The sequence below is a fragment of the Lathamus discolor genome, chromosome Z (genome assembly GCF_037157495.1).
Source record: "Lathamus discolor isolate bLatDis1 chromosome Z, bLatDis1.hap1, whole genome shotgun sequence".
In the NCBI taxonomy this organism is placed as follows: domain Eukaryota; kingdom Metazoa; phylum Chordata; class Aves; order Psittaciformes; family Psittacidae; genus Lathamus; species Lathamus discolor.
In genome coordinates this window covers 94,533,790-94,558,105 of record NC_088909.1, presented here as the reverse complement: position 1 = coordinate 94,558,105, position 24,316 = coordinate 94,533,790, and the positions used below count along the sequence as shown (strand labels likewise).

The following is a 24,316-nucleotide window of genomic DNA, read 5'->3' as shown; positions in this document are numbered from 1 at the left end:
CATCTTTGGTACTGTCACATTCCCCACTTGCATGCTTCCTCCATAATCTCAAAACCCAAAACACAGCCTAAAGAGTAGGGGCTTAGATATATCAACAATTATGCACCTCAGCACTTTCCCTGCCAACTACAGATGTATTTCATCAGGAGCCACGTTATTAAGCACGTTAATCCAGGTCCTATTTTAAGACCTGCATAGGTGAACAGAACTACTAAACCACAAGGACGATGACAGCATTGAATTATAAGGGACTGGACTCATTGTCTTGCTGATAATACACCATAAATTACTATATATTGTTTTATCTAAAAAATGGTTCTATTCCTGTGTACCCACATTTAAATAAATAAATAAATATACAACCAACCAATCAAAAAAAAACAAACCAACAACCAACCACACTGCGACACTGGGATGGCACAACAGATTTCTTCATCCTTGTATTAGGCTGTTGAAAAAAGGAGTAAATTCTTGTCTCCATTTCATCTCTACGTACCTTTTTAGTAACCAGATCAAATTCTTCTGTGCCTAACTTCACTGCTTTCCAGACCACCGTCTTCTGATTTACTATAAGAAAGAGATGTTAAATCCTAGAACTCAACTTTTTAGTAGAAGCACAGTCATTTTAGTCCCACAACCTAGTAACAGAGTACATCTAGTTGATTTTCCCTCTTCTAACACATAAAGTTATAAGATTAAAAAAATTAAGCACCAAAAAAACCTGACTCGACATCTTTCAGCCAAGTAGTAAGGACAAGTCAATCCCCCTCAAAACCCCACAAACAGTGACACTAGTACCAGAAATCATTGCTGTACTATCATTTTATTCAGTGTATAGAATTTGTACATGAAGTGAATGCTTAAACAATATACACCTCAACTTCCTCTGAATATTGGCTGAAATACTATATGATTGCTTTTTCTGGAGTGGAGTACCTACAACTACCTATAGGGTGTTGGTCACAAAGCATTAACAATTGGTCACAAAACATTAACAATACGCTCACTTAAAAAAGAAAAAAAAAAAAACTATTTCTGAATCACTACCCTCCTACCTAGAACTGTAGCATTACAGCATTATAGAACTGAAGCATTATTATATATATAGCATTAGAACTGTAACATTCTAATTATAACCTCATCAACCAAATTCAGATGTATATTAGTCATCATTTGACAAAACAGACCTGAGAACTTCCTTTGGAGTCACTCTCTCTGACATACAAATCTATCTTCTAAACAGCCAGTAGCTGATAAAACTTTCAGTTATTAATATCAGGCAAAAAGTACAAGGTTTAGTAGATTTTCTTCACATGTGTGTATCTAAGATAGAACTCCAAAGTAAACATTTATCAGCTGATCTCATCAAGCTTGAAAACATTATTTCACTGCACTATACTGTGCAGGGCTGCACAACAAGGGCAATTTTCAACCCAAGACATTTCCAGTCAGTCTCACCCCTGTGCCTGGCAAAATCTTGGAGAAGATTCTCCTGGACGGCATGCTAACGCACATGAAAAAACAATGAGGCGGCTGGTGACAGCCATCATGGCTTCACTAACGGGAAATCCTGCCTGACCAATTTGGTGGCCTTCTATGATGGGGCTACAGAACTGACAGACAAGGGCAGAGCAGTTGACATCATCTGCCTGGACTTGTACAAAGCATTTGACACTATCCCACAAGACATCCTTGTCTCTAAATTGGAGAGACATCAGTTTGATAGGTGGACCACTCGGTGGATAAAGAACTGGGTGGATGGCTGCACGGAAAGAGTTGTGGTCAATGGCTCAATGTCCGGCTGGAGATGAGTAACAAGTGGTGTCTCTCAGGGGTCGGTGTTGGGACTGGTCTTGTTTAACATCTTTGTCAGTGACATGGACAGTGGGATTGAGTGCACCCTCAGCAAGTTTGCCGATGACACCAAGCTGTATGGTTCGGCTGATATGCTGGAGGGAAGGAATGCCATCCAGAGGGACCTTGACATGCTTGTGAGGGGGGCTGATGCCAACCTTATGAAGTTTAACCATGCCAAGTGCAAGGTTCTACACTTGGGTCGGAGCAATCCCAGGCACAGCTACAGAGATTCAGAACGGCCCTGCGGGGAAGGACTTGGGGGTGTTGGTCGATGAGAAAATGAACATGAGTCGGCTTCAGTGTGTGCTCACAGCCCAGAAAGCCAAACATATCCTGTGCTGCATCAAAAGAAGAAAGACCTGCAGGTCAAAGGAGATGATCCTGCTCCTCTACTCTGCTCTCATGAGACCTCACTTGGGAGTACTGTGTACGGTTCTGGTGTCCTCAGCTTAAGGACATGGATCTTTTGGAGCAAGTCCAGAGGAGGGCCATGAGGACAATAAGAGGGGCTGGAGCACCCCCCATATCAAAACAGGCTGAGAAAGTTGGGGCTGTTCAGCCTGGAGGACAGAAGACTGTGTGGAGACCTCACAACAGCCTTCCAGTATCTGAAGGGGGCCTATAAGGATGCTAGCGAGGGAGTCCTCATTAGGGACTGTAGTAATTGGACAAGGGGTAACAGGGTAAAACATAAAACAGGGGAAGTTTAGATTGGATATAAGGAGGAAGTTAAGGGTGGTGAGGCACTGGAATGGGTGGCCCAAGGAAACTGTGAATGCTCCATCCCTGGCGGTGTTCAAGGCCAGGCTGGACAGAGCCTTGGGTGACATGGTTTAGGGTGAGATGCCCCTACCCATGGTAGCGGGGTTGGAACTAGATGATCTTAAGGTCCTTTCCAACCCTAACTATTTTATGATTCTACTGTGAGGGTGGTGATGCAGTGGACCAGGCTGCCCAGAGAAGCTGTGAATGCTCCATCCCTGGCAGTGTTCAAGGCCAGGCTGGACGGAGTCTTGGGTGACATAGTTTAGCGTGTGGTGTCCCTGCCCATGGCAAGGAGGTTGGAACTAGGTGATCCTTAGGTCCTTTCTAACCCTAACTATTCTATGATCCTTATGAAACAGCAGTATAATAGCATAATAAATTTCCAAGACATATTCCCAGTTTATAATGTAACTGAATTTTAAAGCTGGTTAAAAAGGGGGATAAATACTAAAAATATATTTTTATCTATCACTGCAAATAGGAATGGAAGCATGAATACAACATAGGGAAACAAAGGTCACTGCAGCAAGAAATTCAAGAAGGGGGCCGTGCAGAAGGACAAAGAGATAAACACAAGTGAAGTGACTGAGAATAAAACATGCATTAGACTGGACACATTGAAAAAGAACTGCTAGGCTGCATCTCAAAACAAAGGAAAGTTAACATGCCAGATGAAGTGACTGAGTTTGAAAGCAAGCTTTGCATCATCCTCAGGATGGGGAAGCCTACATGGGAACACAAACACTCAAGCAGCAGAACAGCAACAGAAGTGCCTACACCTGCCCCTTTAGCTCCAGCAGTGCAGCCATCCTTGTGCCCAGGGAGCCCAAGCCATCAGCACCATGAGAGCCACTATTCCAGAGGCTGGTGTTAACCACCAAAATAGGCAACAATACCAGCTCCCAATAACCCAGCAACTACAGGCTTACCCAGGATAATAGGGCTTTGACCACATGCAGGTGAGAGAAATTTATGTTAATATGGATAAATAAAATAAGAGAAAAATTTCAAAGACTCTTTTATAAAATTTCTACCTGAAAGTGATTTTCCTCCTAATCATAGAGCTTCCCTGCCCATGGCAGGAGGAGACAGAATGAGATGACCTTCAATGGCCTTTCAAATCAAACCATTCTATGATTCTATGGTTTTAGCATGCATTCATAATGAGAATACATGGTGTTTTCAAAAAAAAAAAAAATGAAATATATTCTAAACACCAAAATTAAGTGCTGCCTAGAAAACAGCGTTCTGCACACTGGAACTTTTTAGGAAGTCTCAAGGAAAGGAATGAACTATACCTTCTCATTCATCACTAACCCTTATCAATTGGGTCAGCAACAAGGTGTAATTTTATACAACATACTAATATGCAAAAGAGCAAATATTTAACTATAGTACACAAATTCTTTACTTACAGATGCTCAATTTGGTCAAATTCTTTTTTGGCTTCTGCATAACAGAAAAAGAAATATATAAGGTCTCAATTTAACAAACACTAGAAAAGTTCTAGCTTATTATGTTATTTACTCCATGTCTAATCAAAACTTTTCATTTTATTAGTTTTCCCAGATTTATAGTTCAAATTATCTTGTTCCTCTGTTCAGTGGAAGTACCTGTGAATTTTTCAAAAAGCTTACTTTGATCAAGTTTTAGCCTGATTTTAATACATGGTATATATACAATACATTTACATACATATATGTATAAAACTGAAAAACATATGCATATACATATAATATAGACACATATATGCATAGGGTTTTTTACATACATGTATCACTTCTGTTTCATCTTGTACATCTAGTTTGGCTCACCTGTATGTGCCTTAGATTCAACCACCACCATTAGTGCGTTCTGGTTTAATGCATTTTTTCCTTCTTACTCAATTGCTTAACAGAAGCTTCTCTCTTCAAGACTACTAAGAGTTACTTCCATTCCTAAACAAGTATAGCCTCTAGATTATTTTGTCTTGTAAAGAAAAAAGTAATGACTATATCAAAATATTTATGGAAAAGCACTGTTTACTGAAAGCACTTTGTACCTGAATTCAAGACTCATGGAAGAGATTTTAAAAATCAAAAAATAATGCAGTGCTCTAGAAGAAAGGATTTTAATCAGAAAAAATAGATGGGGGGGGGGAAATCACACTGAACTTCATATATGAAGTATTACATGTCATATCTTTCTACTTTTGTCTGCAATGTCAATGGAAAACTAGAAAAGGCTTACCTGTACATTTTACTTTTGTTGAATGTATCTCGTAACATGCAATGAGAGCTACTAAAATAACAACTTCAATCACGACTGCTATGAAGGGTTTGAGAGGCACCATGAAGGACAGAACTTTAAGCTCCAGTCTTCCTTCACTTTTCCCTAATTCAAAAGCAGCTTCACACCAATATTCACCATCATCCTCCTTGGTGAGCTTCAGTATCTTCAGCTGGGTTATACTGGCAGACTTCTTACTTATTACATACCTGTCTGCCAGCAAAGACTCATTAATGACAATCTGAAATTAAAAAATACAAGTCTTATTAATGCAATGAGGAAGTGTCTAATCAAATTATATTATCAATAGATAGTTCTATACAGAGCGATGTAAAAACAAGTCAGAACAAGTGGCATTTGTGAATTATGTTTAATGCACCTCCAAGGGAATCACAGAATCACAGAATCCCAAGGGTTGGAAGGGACCTCAAAAGATCATCTAGTCCAACCCCCCTGCAAGAGCAGGGTAACCTATAGTACATCACACAGGAACTTGTCCAGGCGGGCCTTGAATATCTCCAGTGTAGGAGACTCCACAACCCCCCTGGGCAACCTGTTCCAGTGCTCTGTCACTAGTTTTATCTTAGCTGTCTGCCTGTGTTCCCGTTATATTCAGTGGAGGAAAATACACACTTTTAATGAGCAAGCTGTCTGACCTGTTTTAGTCTACTTAAGATCAGATGAAAGGTATCCCTGACTGTACTGACACTCCACTGACAAAGGCAGCTTCAGGTGTCAGGATGCAATACCCAGGTTTTACCACAGCACAAAGCATGTACTTTCAAGCTGAACTGCAAATGCTGCTTCACTGGAAATTATGTTGACAGTCTTACAAGCCAGTGCTACTCTACAGCAGCACAGAGGAGACAAATCTGTTTACCTCCTCTCTAACTTATTTTAGAAATTAAATGGTGCTTCCCCCAGAAAAGGGCTAGAACAAAGTGGCTATGCTTCCAGGACTAATGGAGATCCTGAAACGTGGGTATATGAAGGAGGGAAACTGCTGAGCAAGATTTTTCCTTACAGCCTTTAAGGCAAGAGCAGAAGTGAGAAGAGGTTTCAGCTCCTTCAGAATCAAGTGGCACAGCAGCCTCCACAATGGGATGACCTCCTTTAGCTTCAGTGCCTCTGAGGCCATACAGACTGGGAAATACAGAATTACTTGTATATTGAGAAGGAGAAAAATGGGTATGTGCCTGTTCACCTCAAGCCTCCAATACCTTTCATGTCTTTAGAAATGTCGTGCTGCAAGATTTTTCTTGGTACCAAGCAGCAAAATTTGAACAAAATATGACCATTAATATAGCAAAATGAAATACCTAATGACCCGCCTGACTTGTTTCACTTCTATCTGGGCTATAATAGCATGGCAGGGACTCTCTGGAAAGCAAACATCATAAAAAAACAGAACAAAAACTAAACCCCTGTAATAATGACTATTCCTAAATGTCACAGATTTTCCCCCTCATCTACAGAGATTTAAATGAGCTTCAACAGAAATTCAATTATTAGAGCCTATAGCAAAAAGTCATCATATTTTACAAAGTGTCTTACTTGGATTTTGCCACGTTGTTTTGCTTGGCAAACAGATGGAAACCTTACCTGTTTACTTCCATTGGTCATATACCAGGTCCAAGAAATGGCTGTATAGCCAGGACATTCACAAGTCATTACAGCTGTATCTCTAAGGTAACTGATTGTGGGTTTTTCTTTTCGTTCAATTTTCGGTACTATGAAGTGATAAAAAGTTCATTATGTGAGAGCTACAAGTTTTAATTACAATATTGCAAAAAGATATTTAGATATCTACTTATAGTAGTCCATTCACTTCCTTTTTCCTTAAAATATAGATGATTCTATTATTCATGACATGATGTAAACGAAGAGTCATTTCAGGCTGACACTACACATACAGAATTTAAGCAGAAAATACGAGAATCCTGTTCAGTTGCTGTCTGATCTTAAAAGTTGTCAATTAAAAATTAAAATCAAGTGATACTCAGATTGCAATTTCTACCCTTGGCCATTTCCTCTTTCCTTAAAAGCTGTGAGCTACATGCTTCAATTCTAGTACACTAGAAAAACATACCAATTTTTGTGCAATTTCACTCAATCAGCAAAAAGTCATGGAAGTCTATTCCAGACGTAATGCTATAACATAATGGGTATGTGGCAATGACTGCGTATGCAGGGAGCATACAGACAAAACAACAGACTGATAGAACTCTGCGGTTAAAAATATTTTGAGTTGAAGTATGGCTTTCAGCTGCATGCCAATACAAAAGAATGTCAGTCCAATCTTGGTAAGGACAGAACATTGCCAGAAGAAACAATGCATCAGTTTGTAACTTCAGAGCTACTTGTCCCAGCCACTATAACTACAGATGACCCACAGCCTTCCAACAGCAAAAGCCAAGAGTTGTTGAATATATTCAGGCATGCCACAGATATATTTGCTCAGCTGTAATTATATCATGATAGGGTATGTATTTTCCCTTCCCCTTTCTTCCCCTCTTTATTAGGATGTTTACCAGCATGCTTTCTTCAGATCCATTTAAATTTTACCTAAAAGTTTCATTGTTCTATCTTGTAAGTACAAATCCAGTACATCTTAAATCATATTGGTCACAATAGACTAAACAGGCCAAGAACTTGTTTTCAGCAGTTATGATGGAACAATTTGGTATAAACTAAGATTATGCTTGTTCACTCCCCTCTTAATTGGCTAAGCACAAATTTTCCACAAAAAAGTTCACTTCTTGTGAGCAACCAAGCTTCAAAATTTCCATTCCAGAGAAAGATATGAAACCAATTTCTTAAAAAGGACACTGCTTAAAACCTCAGAATTTGCTGCACTATACATCAACCCAGCATCATTACTAGTGAAGTCTTCTCACTCCATACATATTTGTTTTAATCATTAAACACTATCCTTCTAAAGAGCTATGGCAGAGTACCTTCGCTCCTGTCAGGTAACTGCCAGTAATTGTTTACACCTCCCTGGCAATTTATAGAAGAGAAAAAACAGAAGACGTTAAGGGAAAAAAAGAACATAACAAGGAAAGCAAACAGAAAATCCTCCTACCCAGCACAATAGGGTTTTTTTGGTCAAAAAGGTTTAGCCATTCTGATGAGTGGCAAACTACAGATACTGGCATACCAACAACACTTATGACCACATTAGCCATAAACAAGTACACAAATATCTATCATGAGTTCTGGGATCTGGCTCTAACAGAGTTGTTAATCCTGAATGTGTAAGGAAATATTGTTCTTTGTTCCAGATATTTTTGCAAGAATTTTTACCCAGCACTGGTGCTGCACTGAAAAATGTTGAAATGAGCAGACAGGTGATCACACCAGCATTTGTACCAGTGAAGAGTTCCACACTAGTTTACAAAGATGAGAGTTGTTTCACAGCGCATATACCTGGACAGGAGCTCAAGGACCCCTGAACAAAGGGCAAACAAATTATTCTACCCTTTAATATAGCTACTGCAACACTTCAAAATACCCATGAATGGTCTCCATATTTAATAATTTGATCTTCCTATAAGCATCTCGTTTTCTGCAGACATGGGTAAAAGCTTAACACCTCAAAATTTGCCGGGTCATGCCATGCCAGAATGGGGAGGAAGGGGAGGAGAGGTAAGACATCCATAATGCCTAACTACTGCCTTGTGGAAAATCATTGCAGTTTGTTACAGCAGTGATGACTTTAGCCACTGAGTCTATCAACATATTACTCATCTTTCAGTTTGAGATTTGCTCTCTCTGCATTATTGACTGGAAGATTCAAGGACTTCTCCTTCCCATTTCCTTCACTCACACATTAATCTTTAAAAATGTCAAGCCAGTACTTTTTATGGCACCAGAAGTGGCAGCATTCAACCATTGTGAAACAATTGTCACACCTTCTTGTAATAAATCAACCAGTCCTATGCACTGTTCTGGAAAAGATGACTTCCCTATTGAGTCATTCCTGCCCTTACTGAAACAGTTACTGTATACTTTCAAATGAATAAGGTCTCCTTTCACTTTTTTAAATCTAAACAGAACTGGGGAGATATTCAACTAAAATTTAAGCATATACTGACAAGAAAAACATACAATCATTTTAGAGATTAAAAAAACCTGAATAAACTACAATTTTTGCTTTCTTCAATACTACAAGCTAGTCTCCCCTGGCTGAAGGTACAGGTATCGTTTCAAGAGTTGAACATACATGAGTTTCCTCAAGACATATGAGCAGATATCCCACTGAACAAAGGCAGCTTGCACCACTGAAGTGCAATGCCCTGATGGTTAGCCCAGCTGAGGTTAGGGTAAGTATTTGAAGAGGTATCAGTTTTAGAAGACTATGTTCAGTGAGAATCTCTCTCATATATATAGCAGCCTGTGGACCTTTCACAGATGAAATGTTTGTCTCACTCTTTACAAAATTTGGATGGTGAGAATGGAAAAGGCAATAGCTCTCATTAAGATATGAAGGTTCTCTGCAGCTTGTATTTGTTCAATTCCCACATCTTGCATTCAACCGGATTTCACCTACTACTGTTGGGACAATATTATTGGAGAAAAGAACGTAACACAGAAGAAAGGGCACTCCTACTGCACAATTAAACACAGTAACTTTTAATGTAAGTGCTGTTCTTAGACAGAATGACAGATGTACTAAAGCAGTAATTTGGTGTTTCAGAAATAGAACTGAATTTGTTCAAAAACCTGCCTCCATTCTGCCAATCATTTGCTCCTCTTGTAGCATCGAATCTCAAGCCAAACTTCTAAGTCATTGGCTCTGCTTATTGAAGAATTTATCTGAGACACCATCCTTTCCTCCCAGACCCCAGAAAGTGATGAGCATTTACTCCCGCTTAGGGATGGAAAAGGAAGGGGAAATTAGTTGCTCGTTTAGGAAAAAAGTAGGCTTATACGCTCTTTTGGTTGCTAACAAGTTTTGCTTAAAAGGCTTCAAAATTCTACTTCCCTCCACGTCTTTGACAGTATCACTTAGCTTGTCCATATTAGTCAATGCTTATCAAATTAAGTTGCTATTTCCATACTATCCAGAAACCATCATAACACACAATTTCAATAGTCAAGTGAAGCAAATCTGAAGTAAAATAAAACTGAAGTTAGTTAAAATTGAATACAATTACCTTGGAAGTGAAAAATACCACTGAGCTGTTTTTCACCTTTCAGGGTACAGCTGTAACTTCCCAACTTACTGCTATCTGAGACACTAACCCTAAAAAAAAAAAAAAGGGGGGGGGGGGAAGGAAAAAAAAAAATCACCAATTTTGTTTTCTGCTTGTATTCTCTTTTCTCCTACAACTATTGGTGACTGCTAACTAACATTCTAAATAAACAAACATATGTGGAACAGAGAAGTGACATTGCTGAAACACTGGATTCAGATTCACTGCCATGTAGAAACAGCATGACACTATTAAGAAAACAGAAAAGCACAAGCACAGCTGTGAACATAAATATTTTCACCTTCGATGCTCATAGAAGGCCAAACATTTTTAAGCAGTATGTTCTACAGTTTACCAAACAGGATATGTAGTTCACCTGGCGAACCCATGTCCAATGTAGGACTTCAGAAGAGACTGAATGGTTTATTCTTTCTAAAGCCAGCCAATGGCTAGCACAGCTTCAACACAGAACAGTTTTAAAGAGCTGCCACCTACTGAAGCACAACATCTCTGTCTGTAAACATTTCACAGGCACTTTGTACAAAGATTTACATGGCTGTGCTTGTGTATACAGAGTAGCAGAAAAGTGAAATACATTCTCACCACATTTTCCATCATAGGAATTTTAGATAAATATTACTGATGTTAAGAAACCAAAGCTATACAGAAATCAACTGAAGACAACCTCATTAAATATCTGTAGAGGGGTTAATTTTAGAGTCCAACAGTAAATAGTATCCCTGAGGAAGATTTCTACATTTCTTGAGTCTCCTCAGAGGTTATAAAGAGTTAAGAAAATCTTTAAAACAAAACATTTTTGCTGTAAAGCTGTTTTTTCTTTTGTTTTGCTAATTATGACCTAATCATTGATGACTCTCAGATTACTGCAAGGAGCACTGAGATAGAAAAGAGAATGTGGAAAAACAGGGAACTTGAAAAAGTAATTGAGATATTTTAGCAATCTCAGACTAAGACTCCTTAAGCTCTTTGTAATACAGGAGTTCTTCCTTCGCTTGTGGTACCTGCAACCTTTCTCCTTTCCTGCAGCTTCAATGTGCCAATTACAGACATATATTAATCACTGCATCTTGCTCTGCAACACATAGACTAGTGCTGGCAGCGTATATGCATGGGATAACTCATTAGGACCTGCAGGTCAAACTGCAAAGAATGCTACTTACTTGATGCTCCAGCTGTTACCCGTTTTATTGGTATGACTGATTGTTTCATTTCCCCTCTCCCAAGTCACCTGAAAACTTTTCAAATAAGAATATTGCTTGTCCAATATGCAAGTAAGTTCAACTTCAGCTACATTGTCCAAACTGACAGTTGTTTCCACAGAAGTACCAGAAGCACCTAAAAAGTTTAAAAACTGTATTTACGAAAAACATTTCTTCATTGCGGAGGAAAAACAGATTCAAATTTGTGGTTTACACATATGCTGGATTATAAGTGGATATATTGTGTTGCTGTTATACTTTCCAGGCTAAAACTCCAAAATCAGACAATGCCAGTAATTTTCTTAAGCCACAACTGAGTTATGATACACATCCATTACAAAAATTACACTCATTCTGTAGGTAGAATTCTTATGGAGTTCTAACATATAAACATAGATATCCTTTCAGTGAAAGCAAGATAAGACATTCTTCTACATAATTTAACCCAAACCAAAGTATATTAAGTACTTAGCTCTCACCAGGGGCAACAATATTTGCTCCCAATCTAAACTTCCTTTTCAAATTCACATTTGGTATTTAAAAAGCAGGATTTATTAGATAAAAAGTAACAGAAAGCATAGGAAAAATATTAATAATCTCAAAAAGTTTTACTTTTAAGTATCTGCAAGCACCCAGATTTCAGCCAGTTGCATATTTTTATGATACTGTGAGAGCACAAGTAATGTCCCGCTGCTAGTGAAGACGCTGACAAAAATCCACAGCCCTAAAATTTTCACATCTGTCTCTTCATGCTACAGCTGCTGAATTTGCAAACAGATCATCTTCAAATTATGGATGCCTTTGCCTTCCTAGCGGCAAGCCAGTACAATATGAAAACACTCCAATACAGTAAAACCACCTGACACTGTTTTATGCTTATGAAGCTTGTTAAAAGCAAAAGTGAGTGTACCCAAAAAGTAGACTTCAACAGCAGATATTGCAAGGGTGTTAAGGCACTGGAACAAGTTGTCCAGAGAAGCTGTGGCTGCCCCATCTGTGGGAGATTTCAACTCCAGGTTGGACGGTGCTTAGAGCAACCCAGTCTAGTGGAAAATGTCCTGCTCGTGGCAGCAGAGGTTTGTACCAGATGATCTTTAAGGTCCCTTGCAACCTTAACCAGTCTATGATCACCTGATTATCTTGTATCTTCTCTGATCTACTCAGCCTTTTATAAACACACTTGACTTTTTACTGGTCAACACTGACATTTTATTTCATAATTAGCATTTTCTTTCATACCTTTTAGATACAACTGTGGTTAGTCTATCCAAATACTCCACTAAAAATTATTCCAGGCCTCACCTCAATCCTACACCTACCTTGTAGTATTTGATGGTAAACGGTACATCTGTATTTCACAGCTCACTCAAATTCTTTGAGAAAAAGCAAGTTTTAAGGTACAGCTCCTTGCCCTAGTACTGCAAGTCATACCTAAGCAGCAGCAAAGACTGGCTGAAGTAGAAGCCCTGATACTCCCATAAAATATTTAAACTTCACTGGGTCTGGTACACACATTTACACAGCCAAACAGCACATCCGAAAGTCCAAATCCCAGCCAAAATACCACAGATCTGTTGAACTGGGGTCAAACTTACAGGTGCAACACCTTAAGCTTTCATAGCAGAGGAAAGTCAGTAACTGCAACTCATTTATTAGAGCCAGTATACTTAATAAATGAGCCAAGCATAACTCACCTCGTTGTTTACGACAGAAGTAATTTTACAAATTAAAAATGGAATTGGTTTCAGAGTAGCTAAACCTTTACAGTCAGATTAATTACACTGACTAAAAGTAGAATCTATACTTTGAGCTTATTTAAAAACTTCACACTTTAAATGAATGGAATGTGAAAACCCAATGCTGTTGAAGGCTAACCACTACCACAACCGGTATCTGGGACATCTCTGTACCAAGAGTATATGTACCAAAACAAGAGATACTACCTTAAGCTTCCTGCTAGAAGAAATACAGTGTAAATGCTGTACAATAGCGTCATTAAAATATCATACCAGAATTTTGCAATGGAATTCTAAATTATCTCCTCCCATTGAGAGATATTTCAGTTAGATTAATTTCTCCAGTTGTCCATGAAATTAGTTATAAATTATTATTACGGGAACTTCGCATCTACTGTAGGAAAAGCTTTATCCTGCCTTTTCTCAATGCTTTAAATCCTGTAATGCTGCAAAGCTGACTAACACCTGCTGGTTAACAAGTACCCTAGCTTATGTGGCCTTCACAAGTGGATTCACTAGCGCAAAGAAATTGTCACTTGGATTGATCTGGGGGAAACACATAGCTATGAGCTGATTTTACCTTCAATTTTCAAAAAGTAAGAATCTCATTCTCCACTAATAAAAATAATTATTAGAACACAATACTCAATAATGCAACAAACTTACAAATATTTCCTTTTACTGGGCTCATCACATGCTTACTGTGAGTTCTGTAACTCATATAAAAGATTGTGCATAATCAAAGGCATTCAATATAACGTAACTGGAAAAGGAAAAACTACATACCAGGTAGGAGTAACTCATACTGTACAGAACTGACACTCTGATTGCTCGTCTGCCTGGACTCTACTGTGGCAAGATTTGGACCTAACAAGGTTGCAAAGGAAGCAAAGTGATATGTTACAGAACATCAATACAGTGCTGCAATTATTTCTTACAGTAATATGAGGGAAAGAAAAGGACCTTGCTAAACACAAACTACTGTGTAGATCCTTTCACATACCTTGTGGGTTACAAGTCAGAATCTGAAAACTGCAGTGTTGTGTGGCTGCTGCTATAGTAATTATGTCATTTCAGAAGATCGTTTCTAGCTTTAATATACTGTAACTGTGAATGTCAATACTCTGAAGAAGTTGTAACTATCCATTTAAAAGCTTGATTCAAAGATGATAGGTAGGCCCTAGAACTGTATAGGACTACATCAATGTTTAAGTAGAGCTTGGAAAAGTAATAAGCTTTAAAAAAAAAAAACCCACACGCAAAAAAAAAAAACCCAAAAAAAAAAAAAACCCCACACCACCACAAACACACACACACACAACATAACCCAGAAGGACAGAACACTGCCATTCCCAAAGCCACTGCAATTTAACAATATGGCCAAAAAGCCAGAGGTAGACTATCTGACAAATGCAGACGCAAGAACATCCTGTGCTCCACTGGAACATGGTCAGTCCCTCACTGCAGGGAACACTCTTCCTCAAAAGATATATATATTGACCATCATATGCCTGACTAAAATATACTCATTTCCTTCTGCAAGGGAAAACTGTGTTTAGGAGGTTTAATACGGCCTGCAAAAACTCTTCTCTGTTGGGCTATGGATAGCCTACTTTTCAGGGACTACCTTTATAAAACTCTATACAGCTCTCAGGCAGGCAACTGTGCGCATGAATAGTCTGTTCCCACTACTCTAGTTGTTTTCATGCTCCATCCATTTCCAGGACAGAGCAAGAAAGCAAATTGATAAACTACAGCATTAATAGCAGGCGTAGCCTCACTAAGGAAGCATCATCCTTCCACATCTACATACATAATTGTTTCCTTAATATTGTACTATCTGCATACAAATCCCTAGAAAATTGAAACACACTGTGAGAAAAGGCATTAGAAGTTATGCTTAAAGGAAAGGTCAATTTAACACAGTTCTAGCAATTCCGTTTCCACAGTTACTTTCAGTACAGCTTGAACATCTTTGTCTTTTTAATTACCAACAAATACAAACCCTCCATAACCACTTCTTATAAATTACAAAAAAATTACAAAAAAAAAAAAAAGAGGTAGAACTTTACGGTAACTAAAACAACCATTTCAGTAGAGTGACGTGATTGCTTTTACCAGGCACAGATACTTCATGTCCAAGTGTCACATGATCCGAAGGGCGCCCCTGCGTTTGCCAATTGACAATTTGTGTAGTTGCCATGTGTTCTGAAAGGTGACAAAAAAAAAAACTGTTACAAAAAAATATTTTTCTTTCAATTTAGAGAAGAAACAAAAGCAACAGAGATTCCTCCTGACACACAGTAGGTAAAACACACTAAATGCTTTTAGTTTTACATGCTTGCAAAGCAATTTTATTGTCAATTTTATAATGCATTTCAGAAATGTATAAATAGTAACTATATATTGAATCTGCCTAATCATACAACATTATAGGGGAAAACTATACTAGTTTTTGTAGAAGGGCTTCATTATGTCTCCTGTGCGTGGATTGAAAAGGTTCATATTCAGTCAGGAAAATGGAGCAAACTGTCCTAGAGCTTGATTTCTTACTGACAGAAGCACTGGGTGGCAGAGTTGATCACTGCGCAGTAAAAATAGTCTCTTGAAAGCCTAGGTCTCCTCAGAATTACTCCTTCACTTTTCCTGCATAAAATACTGAACTTTGAGGCAAAGTTCTTGAATGTATTTCTCTCAGCTACAATTTGAGAGAATCTGGCTGTGAAGGAGGGCCACGTTAGTGATTTGAATCCAAAAGTCTCTGAGCAAGCATAAACACAGGTACCACATGCCTTCCAAGCTGCAGGACCGTTCTGTAAAGCAGTGTTTTTCTTTTGTCTGCATGTCAGCTCATAACACTAAGAACACTATGTCACAGGCAATCAGCCTTTTGCCTGGCTTGTTCCATCTGCACTTTCATACCTTCCCTCCTGCTTCGACAAGTAACAATAAACCTGCATATTAAGGTGGATGATGCAGAAGAACGCAGCTACATTTGGTTGTTGACAGTAGACTGTTGTCAATCTCAAGTGCTATTACAAAATGGCTTTTTAAGCAAAAAAAAATTATAAAGTTGTCTCCCAGCACTAGACAATAAGTCCTGGTTCTCTAGATAAGAGCACAAGCAAGCCTTGATCTCTACCCGACAAGAGAAAAACTAGCCCAAATATTTACCATTGAAGTAAGACATGAAGGCTGAAAGAGTTCTAGAGAATCTTTGCTTATGTGTGAAAACACCCTGTTTTGTCATGGATCACTTGAATTTATGTCAGTCTAGTACTTGTATCACTTATTACTGAACTCTCTCATGATAATACATTTAGAAGGCAGCAGTGCCAGTCCGCATGGTAATCGTTATCCATCCACAAAAAACAAAACCACCTTTAAAATGTCCTGCACACTAATAGGATCATTATACTGACTTTCTTTCTCAATTCACATATAAATGAAAATAATCAGGTTAGGTCATATTATATAAAATACTTGTGTATTTTAGTTCATGGAAGCTTTCAAAAACATATTTGTAGTCCTTTCTAGATCACATCTTTTTATAGAACCTCTAGTGGAAGGTGATCCTACCCATAGCAACAGGGTTGGAACTAGATGATCTTTAAGGTCCTTTTCAATCCAAACCATTCTGTGATTCTATGCATATGTGTGCTTACATATGGAAAGAGTTACTGAATGCAACGGAACTGTAGATGGAGCAACTTGTCCAAACTTGCTTGAGTTCATGTATAAATGTAACCTAGTCTATGTTTGATAAGCACTAACCAACATGAGCTTTGGTACACTGCTGAATTCCTGCTTCTTTGTTTATGAGAAAGGAGAGGTGGAATCAACAATCATCAGTTTCTTCTCCTGCCTGGAACTTATTGTCTGTTCCCTATTAAAACCATAGTTAACATCCAGGATATGACGAATAAAGTGCAGGGACAACCAAAGGTTTTGACATATCCATAATTTAAAAAACAAACAGATTAAGATAGCACACAATAGCAAGGTGCCTGGCATTATTAACAGAATCATAGAATAGTTAGTGTGTGCATATATATCTAGTTAGTTAATAACATATGTTATTAATGCCCTGGTGCAAGGGCATTATTATATCTCTCACTAGCTTAAGATAATTTTTTGTGTGAAGAATTCTTATCAGGGGTAAGTGCTAAAACAGAACCTCCAACAATGTTTCTAGGTTGGGAATTATCCCATCTCCAGGGTCATTGCCTGCTTTTATCACATATATGCATAAAGGCAACAGATCACAAAATTAGCAGTTAGACAGCTTTTTCCGGTCCTCAAGATGTTTACACCTTAGCTCTCACAGTGGTTTTAAAAGACCTAGATTACATGTTTACTTCTCTTTCCCCTGAAAAGTCACAATCTTATTTTCAAAGACTTTAGTATAAAAACATCAACTCTACACCATAATTTAGTATCACTAGGAAAATATATTATAGCTTTAGGTGTACTGAAATAAAACAATTACCATTAAGTCCATTCTTCATATTAGTCAAAGAGTTTGCCTGAGACTGACTGCTTGCATCTTGTGTTGTCATAGCTGGATCTAAAGAAAGAAAAAAGGGTTTAAAGAAACTTTACTCTCCCTAAGTTGAGCTGAGTCAGAAGCATCTACTTAACGAAAATAAAAAAATAATTTCTTCACCACAGCCTACTACCTACTTTTTTTCCCCAAAGTTCTGAGCATATGTAGCCAAAATGTGCAAGAACTACTTTACATTATTTCTTTAGCTTACTTTAGGCAAGAAAAGATTAAAGAACAGAAGCAGCATTTGACCTCTAATCTCTGTAGACATATCTTTTCCTGTAGCTAGCCTATAGTGAGGCAAAGCCATTCTTCAGGATATTCCACCAGGCCAACAAACCTTACAAGCTGTGCTCAAATTCGGTCTTGTTTAGGGGCTTAGACCACCATGTTTTATGACACTAACACTAGTTGGTTATTTTTAAACAAAGATTAGCAGATTCACTAATAGAATAAGGACCTCATTACAACCTGACATATCTAGCCTGTTCTGTGATGCAGTGAAAAACTTCCTTTCCTGCTATTACCCTGGTGGGCAAAGCAAAAGCATTCATCTTAAATATGGAGTTCAAGTATTAATAATGACTATTTCCGTTTATCACCACTGCAAACCTTATTCAGCTCCTGTAATACAGATTTTGCAAGAGCCAGGCAAGACTCTAGGGTTTTGCTTTATGGTCTTGACTGGAGAAAAGACAGGGGAAGAGGCACAAGACTTGCTTAGTTCAAGTATATTGCTGTGTCGCCCTTCTATTAACAATTCAAGGTCCCTAGTTATTTTATAAAAATCAAAATATTTATCCCTTCCTTTCTGTTCCCACATTTCAGTGGCAGAACTAGCTATTGTAAAATAATACTACTACCTTCAGATGCTTATGTATTCCAGGACATATTCTACTACCATAACACTAGGACATACTTGTTCTCGAACTCAGAGCAATCTCACATTAGTAGCTTTTTAAGTGGTATGGCTGGTACCTACACAGGGAAAAAAGGACACATGCTTTGCATTTGTAATTAAAGTCTGGCAGGGTTAATAATCTATGCTAGACATCAAAGACAGCAGCAAGTATAGATGGAAAGTCAAAAGCTACATCATACTTTTAAAGTGTGCCCAAGCTCGGCGCTGAGAGCTGCATGCCTTCAGCAGAAGGTAAAGTCAGCACCCCACCAGTTCCTACAAGTGAACAACACTACTAACACTCCTGCCTTATTTCAGCGCGATGGACATAGACCACCTACAGACTCTCCCACTGGCACCTACAGCACACAGGTACTCCAGACTACAGAGTCATGCCCAGCTTGCACCATCTGCTTTCTCAATCTGCCTCAAAAGTAAAACAAGATAGACAAATAATGTTATTTAAAAATTAAGCATTAGCAGTTCTTAGCAACAGCCTCTTAATTCTTCATACTTCTTCACAACAAACCACTGGTCCTACAGCCAAGTGCTCCCTCACAGCCCTTCACCTAAGCAAAAAACTTAAGAAATCTGCTCTGAGTATCTGCTGACTTATGACTCAGCCAGCAAAAAGACCAAGTTGTCTTAACAAAGGTGCTGAGAGCAGGGAGAGCTATTGTGCTTCCAATATTCATGGTAAGGTTGAAGAAAGGTCCATGAATTTTTATATCTGTAGCATCTTGAGGCATTCTAAGGATGTCATGGATCACCTGTCAGCTCAGTAGATGCATCAGCTGCACAGTAATTAAAATCCCAAAAGATGATGAACTTATAAGATGCTAGAGCCAAGCTATACAGCAGCTCTGTTATCGCTCTGCAAGGAACGCAGATAACCTGCAACATGTTTTGCATACTAATATGGTTCTCATCTTGGCTGTCTTCATTGATTCACATACCAAGTGAAAGCAGTTCAAGTAGCATTATTCTAGTCACCACCACTTCCACATCTTAGCTTTTATCTGTTCACATGTCAAACTACATAGCAGAGATAACATTGCACCGCTCTTCTCCTCTCCTATACACCTGCTGAACAGCATCAGAAATCACGATGACCCAGCACTGCATGCTTAGTGCCATCAAGTCAGGCAGCAACGTAAGCAAGTCCAATAGAGTACCTTCTCAAACTACTGAGTCATGGCTGCATACCTTCACCTACAATTGATGTGCATTATATTTAATCAATAATGTGGTGGCTTGCTTTTCTCTTGGTGCCCTGATCTTTATGCAGGAAGGAGCTGGGGAAGAGTATGAGGTCATTAATTTGTTTTTCTGCCTTACCTCTGCTCTATATTGCGGCCAATACTTGTGGGACAGAAAGTGGATGTACCACACATCACCAGAGCAATTTCAGGCTTCAAAATCTATTCATTCTTTTTCAGTCAGAAAAGCAGCTGAATAGAAAAGCACTGAGATATAATTTGGGTTATTTTAACATCATCAATTTAATGTTTAATTTAATGCCAATTTACTTCATACCAATTTCACAAGTCTGTTCAAGCACACAGCTTTACTGTCGAAAATCAGCCACCAGAACCTCTCAGTACTCCTAGGAAAGGTAAAAGCTGCATGCTGAGCTCTCCCAAAAGCAACAGAGGATTCACACAAATAAGATTTCCAAATGCCCTGAGACAGAAGCCCTTCTGTCAGGACAAAACAGAAAATCCAGCCTGGAAGCAAAGTCTTTAAGTTAGGTGCATCCTCTACTCCTAGAACTCCTTAGTATCTTTACAGGCAGAAGCTGGGAGATGAGATGTGGTGGGTTTGCTTTTCCTTGAGGAATGCTGCAACTAAACTAAGCAACCACGAAGGTTGCCTAATGAAGCAACAAACTCTGATTGAGAAATTACTCTCAATTCAGTACAGAGTAAGAGTAACGGTTTTATTTTTTTTTTTTTTTTCAAAACAATTAACGTTTACAAGACTAAAAGACAAAAGCAGAGTAAGAACTCTTCTCAAGCTACTTATCAAAATAAAATCTAAGAGGCCTCTTGTGGTTTCTGCCTGACCAGCTGCAGAAGACTACGCAACCCAGCTTCCTGCAACTGTCCTTGTGCACTTAACTACTCACTCTGGTTGTTTCTACTGCAAGCACGCCTTTTGCCTGAAGAAGACTGCTGAACCGCTACATCCCCTGAACGCATACTGTTTCTGGACTTCACAGGAAGGCAATTTTAGTTCTCCACCCTCCAAAACAACATGATACTCACCTTTACTGCACGTGTGCAGATAGCCCCTGTGCCTGACAAGCTTTTTGTACATTTCGTTAATAACCAATGAAAGCTTAAAATACTCTTCCTCACATTTAAATCACCATGGAAATCACCATGGTAGGAAGGATGAAGCCTTCCTACCTAGTTTATAGAAATACAAAAGCATTTAATATAAATCCAAAAAACAACAGCCTCTATACAGATAAAGGGTACTAATGCAGGTGGCTTATTTCTGAAGTCTGCTCAAAGCCAGACATGATATCCACCACTTCAGGAAGATAGACTTTGGAAATTTTGAAAACACAAATAGAATTTTGTTGGGTTGTTTTTTTGTGTGTGTGTGGTTCTGGCCTTTTTTTAAAAAAATACGTATTTTGTTTGTTTTTCAGAAGATTCTATTTCACTGATGGCTTTATATAAACTTAGAACTGCTTCAACTACCTTTAGGTAGTTTTCAGCAGTAGCAGTCACCAACATGTGGCTAACTCGCTATGATGTTACTTGTGCTCCTACAATTATCAGGCCATTTACAGTCACAAAATATTTTGATTAATGAAATAAACTGTTTGAAAGGACTTAAAGCTTTGTGTGCATAAATACACATGTATTTTACAGCTTAAGAACTACAGATTTTCCTCTGTGTGCATACAAGCCTTAATAAGTGTAAAACACATTTTCTGTCCTTATATATTCATGCAAATCATAATATTTATGTATTATATGAAACTACTACAAATTCTACAGAGGCTATCATACACATGGAGCACTACTGCTTCTCTTAGTGTTACAAAAACCAACAGAGGCACAAAAACTTGTGTTGATATGTAATTGCTTACATAGCACACACTGAAAACGCAGCTAAACCACTGACAATGAATTGAAGCCTCAGCAATAATGTTCACATACATACATTGGCAGAACTTTCTGCCTTGTCAAGACACACTCCAACAGTCATGTCTCGCACAGCTGACATTAGCAATCCGGCATTTCCTTCCACAGTCATTTTGTACTACTTTGCAATGCTCCAAAACCAGCAATTAACAGACATACACTAGCTTTAGGGAAGGGAAAACAAACCAACCGAAAAATAAAAAAAAAAAAAACACAAACACCCCCACCGCCCAATAAAAAAAAAAAAAAAAAAAAAAAAAACACACAAAACCAAACTCCTATTTCTGTTGAAAACTACTAAAGGAAGAACAGAGCCCAGTCAGTCCAAGTCCCTCTTCCCTCTTGGATTTTCGGTGCCCCATTTAAAAACCCAATCTGAAATCCTCCAAGGAATATGCCTCACTACCTGCCATGCATACTTATAGTTTACGCAACTTACCAATTCGTGTTTTTCAGAATTTAAAACAAAGCTTTATCCAATAATCGTAAGGCAGCAATAAACCACTAACTCCTGCACCTGTGAACTAATAAACCCTCCGGTCCGCGCGGCAGGGAGCAGCGATGGAGCCAGACCCCAGGCCCCAGTGCGCCCTCTGCCCCTCAGCCAGCACCGCGCCGACCACCATGTCACCGCCAATTACACGGAGGCGGCCAGGGGGTCCCTACTGCCAGCAGACCTGTGAGAAACACAAGCACGTTTTTGAAACTAAAGGCGAGAGCACGCGGAGGCAGAGGGAAGGCGGCACCAAGGAGCTCCGACGCCGGGGAGTTTCGGTGTCGCTGAGAAGAAACGCCTCGATCGTTTGAGAAGGCAGGGTCGCGGGACACCCGCCTCGCCGCACCCCCGCCTCGTTCCCTGCGGAGCCACGGGGATGCTGCAGGGCAGGGAGAACCTTCGCTCGGCCGCAGCTCCCAGGTGGTGCCCCTGTCCCCCCTGCCCCATTCCACCCCGGTTCTGAGGGCGGACAGGGTGGCTGCAGCATGGCAACCACCTAGCCCAGCCCAACCCGCGAAAGAAGGGAGCATTTACCTGCTGGGCTCCCGCCCGAGAGACTGAGGCAGAGGCAAAGCAGCAGCAGCCTCTCCAGGCACTTTCCGGCGAAGGCGGCAAGCATAGTGCCACAGCCGCCGAGATCTGCTGCTCCCGGCGACGCACAGGCAGTTGGCTCTGCAGCGGTCACTGGGGAAGCCTCGGGCGGGCAGGGGCAGCTCTGAGGGAGAGCCGGCTGCGGCACGGATCAGAACCAAAACAAAGCAGCCCAAAGGCCGCGGACAGGGCAAGTGTTAGGCAACTGCGAGAAAAAGCCTGTGGAGCTACCACAGGCACCACCGCTGCGCCTCACGGGGAGAACACGTCCCCTCCGTGCTTTCTGCAGCGGGAGGAAGGGCGGCTGCGAGCACCGGTGGCTAATTGGTGAGTGCTCCGCAGCTGACCCGGATCGGAGCCTCGCTAGGGCTGCTGGAGCTGACAAGAGCGCTTACTGGGTGGGGGGGAGAGTCCAGTGTTGCCTGTGATTGGAAGCAGGTGTTGCTGCGGCACCCACCTCGGGTCGAGCAGCCCTGCTGACGGCAGCTGGCTCCGGGAGGGTCTGCCCGGAGTAGTCTGCCTGGGGCAGCCGGCCTCGCGCTTTGGCAGGTGCTCTTACGGAGAGCCCCGCGTTGAGGGTCGGTTGCAGCAGGGCGGGCGGGTGGGTTGGGCTGGGTTGGGTTGTGTGAGAGCTGTGGCTTTTCACAGGCCTTTCTCTGAATCTGTGGGTTTGGGCAGCAGTACCCAGGGACAACCATTTCTAACAGACGTGCCTCAGGATTTGGACTATAGAATCAACTAGGTTGGAAAAGACCCTTAAGATCAAACCCAAAAAGCCTGGCACCTTCAAAATCGCAGTTTAATTCCTCAGACTGTTTGTATATAAGTGCAAGTATAGTAAAACCTGTTATAAGTATGTATGCATTTGTTACTTGATAAATAACTGACTTTTGCAGTATAAAATATGGCAGGGTGGCATTCTCTGAGGGAGAATCTCGATGAGGTACATGCTGCCTATTCCTGTCAAGATATGGTAGCTTTGGCTAATGCAGAAGTTGAACTCTGTACAAAAAAAAAGGTCACTGCAACTAAGCCGGTACAACATCGTAGCTCTCCTGTGCTGGCAGAGCTGTAGAAGTTTATGCAGAGCAGAAGTCAGACGCCCAGTGTGTTGATTTTCTAGCACTGCCCATGTTTGACATGCTGCCATCCATGTCCTTCAATACCAGTACAGTGTCCTTCAGATTAAAGTTTTCCATCATAAAACCTCCCCATAAATAAAATCCATGGCAAAAGACTGGGAACAGGATTGTTTTGTTAAGCCCCTCCTGCATGCTATGGGAAGCCTCAGGTTTCCTGATGGCTAAACGGGACCATGTATAGATAGGAGACTTTTCTGTTGTTAGAAGAATTAACACCCTTCATATGCTTGCAGCAGTGGGATGGAGCCTTCTGTGCTCCAGCTCTGAGGCTGTTCAGCTCATGTACAAAGTGTAAGAGGTCATACATCTGAGTAGTCAATGCACTTGATGCCTATACAGCTGTGAATCCACTGCTTTTGAAATACAGCTCCAACCTATAGTTCTGTGGTGTGATAGCACCAGTGTACTCTAGGGAGGGGTTGAACCCCCAGTTTT

General features: G+C 40.0%; 1 protein-coding gene across 3 annotated transcripts in view; it reads right to left on the bottom strand.

Moving 5' to 3' along the window:
• EMB (embigin) overlaps positions 1-23,076 on the bottom strand; it is a 50,601-nt gene extending 27,525 nt beyond the window's left edge. For 2 of the 3 annotated variants that reach the window (XM_065663391.1, XM_065663390.1), the window contains exons 1-10: positions 22,683-23,076; positions 17,534-17,611; positions 15,163-15,252; positions 13,831-13,911; positions 11,270-11,444; positions 10,050-10,138; positions 6,493-6,620; positions 4,852-5,131; positions 4,038-4,071; positions 497-567 (exon numbers count right to left, since the gene is read on the bottom strand). In XM_065663391.1, the coding sequence (XP_065519463.1) occupies positions 513-567; positions 4,038-4,071; positions 4,852-5,131; positions 6,493-6,620; positions 10,050-10,138; positions 11,270-11,444; positions 13,831-13,911; positions 15,163-15,252; positions 17,534-17,611; positions 22,683-22,767 (1,095 nt within the window). In that variant the 5' untranslated portion in view covers positions 22,768-23,076 and the 3' untranslated portion in view covers positions 497-512. The remainder of the gene's footprint in view (positions 1-496; positions 568-4,037; positions 4,072-4,851; positions 5,132-6,492; positions 6,621-10,049; positions 10,139-11,269; positions 11,445-13,830; positions 13,912-15,162; positions 15,253-17,533; positions 17,612-22,682) is intronic. The other variant, XM_065663392.1, reaches the window with a different exon arrangement.
• Positions 23,077-24,316: the final 1,240 nt, after the last annotated feature.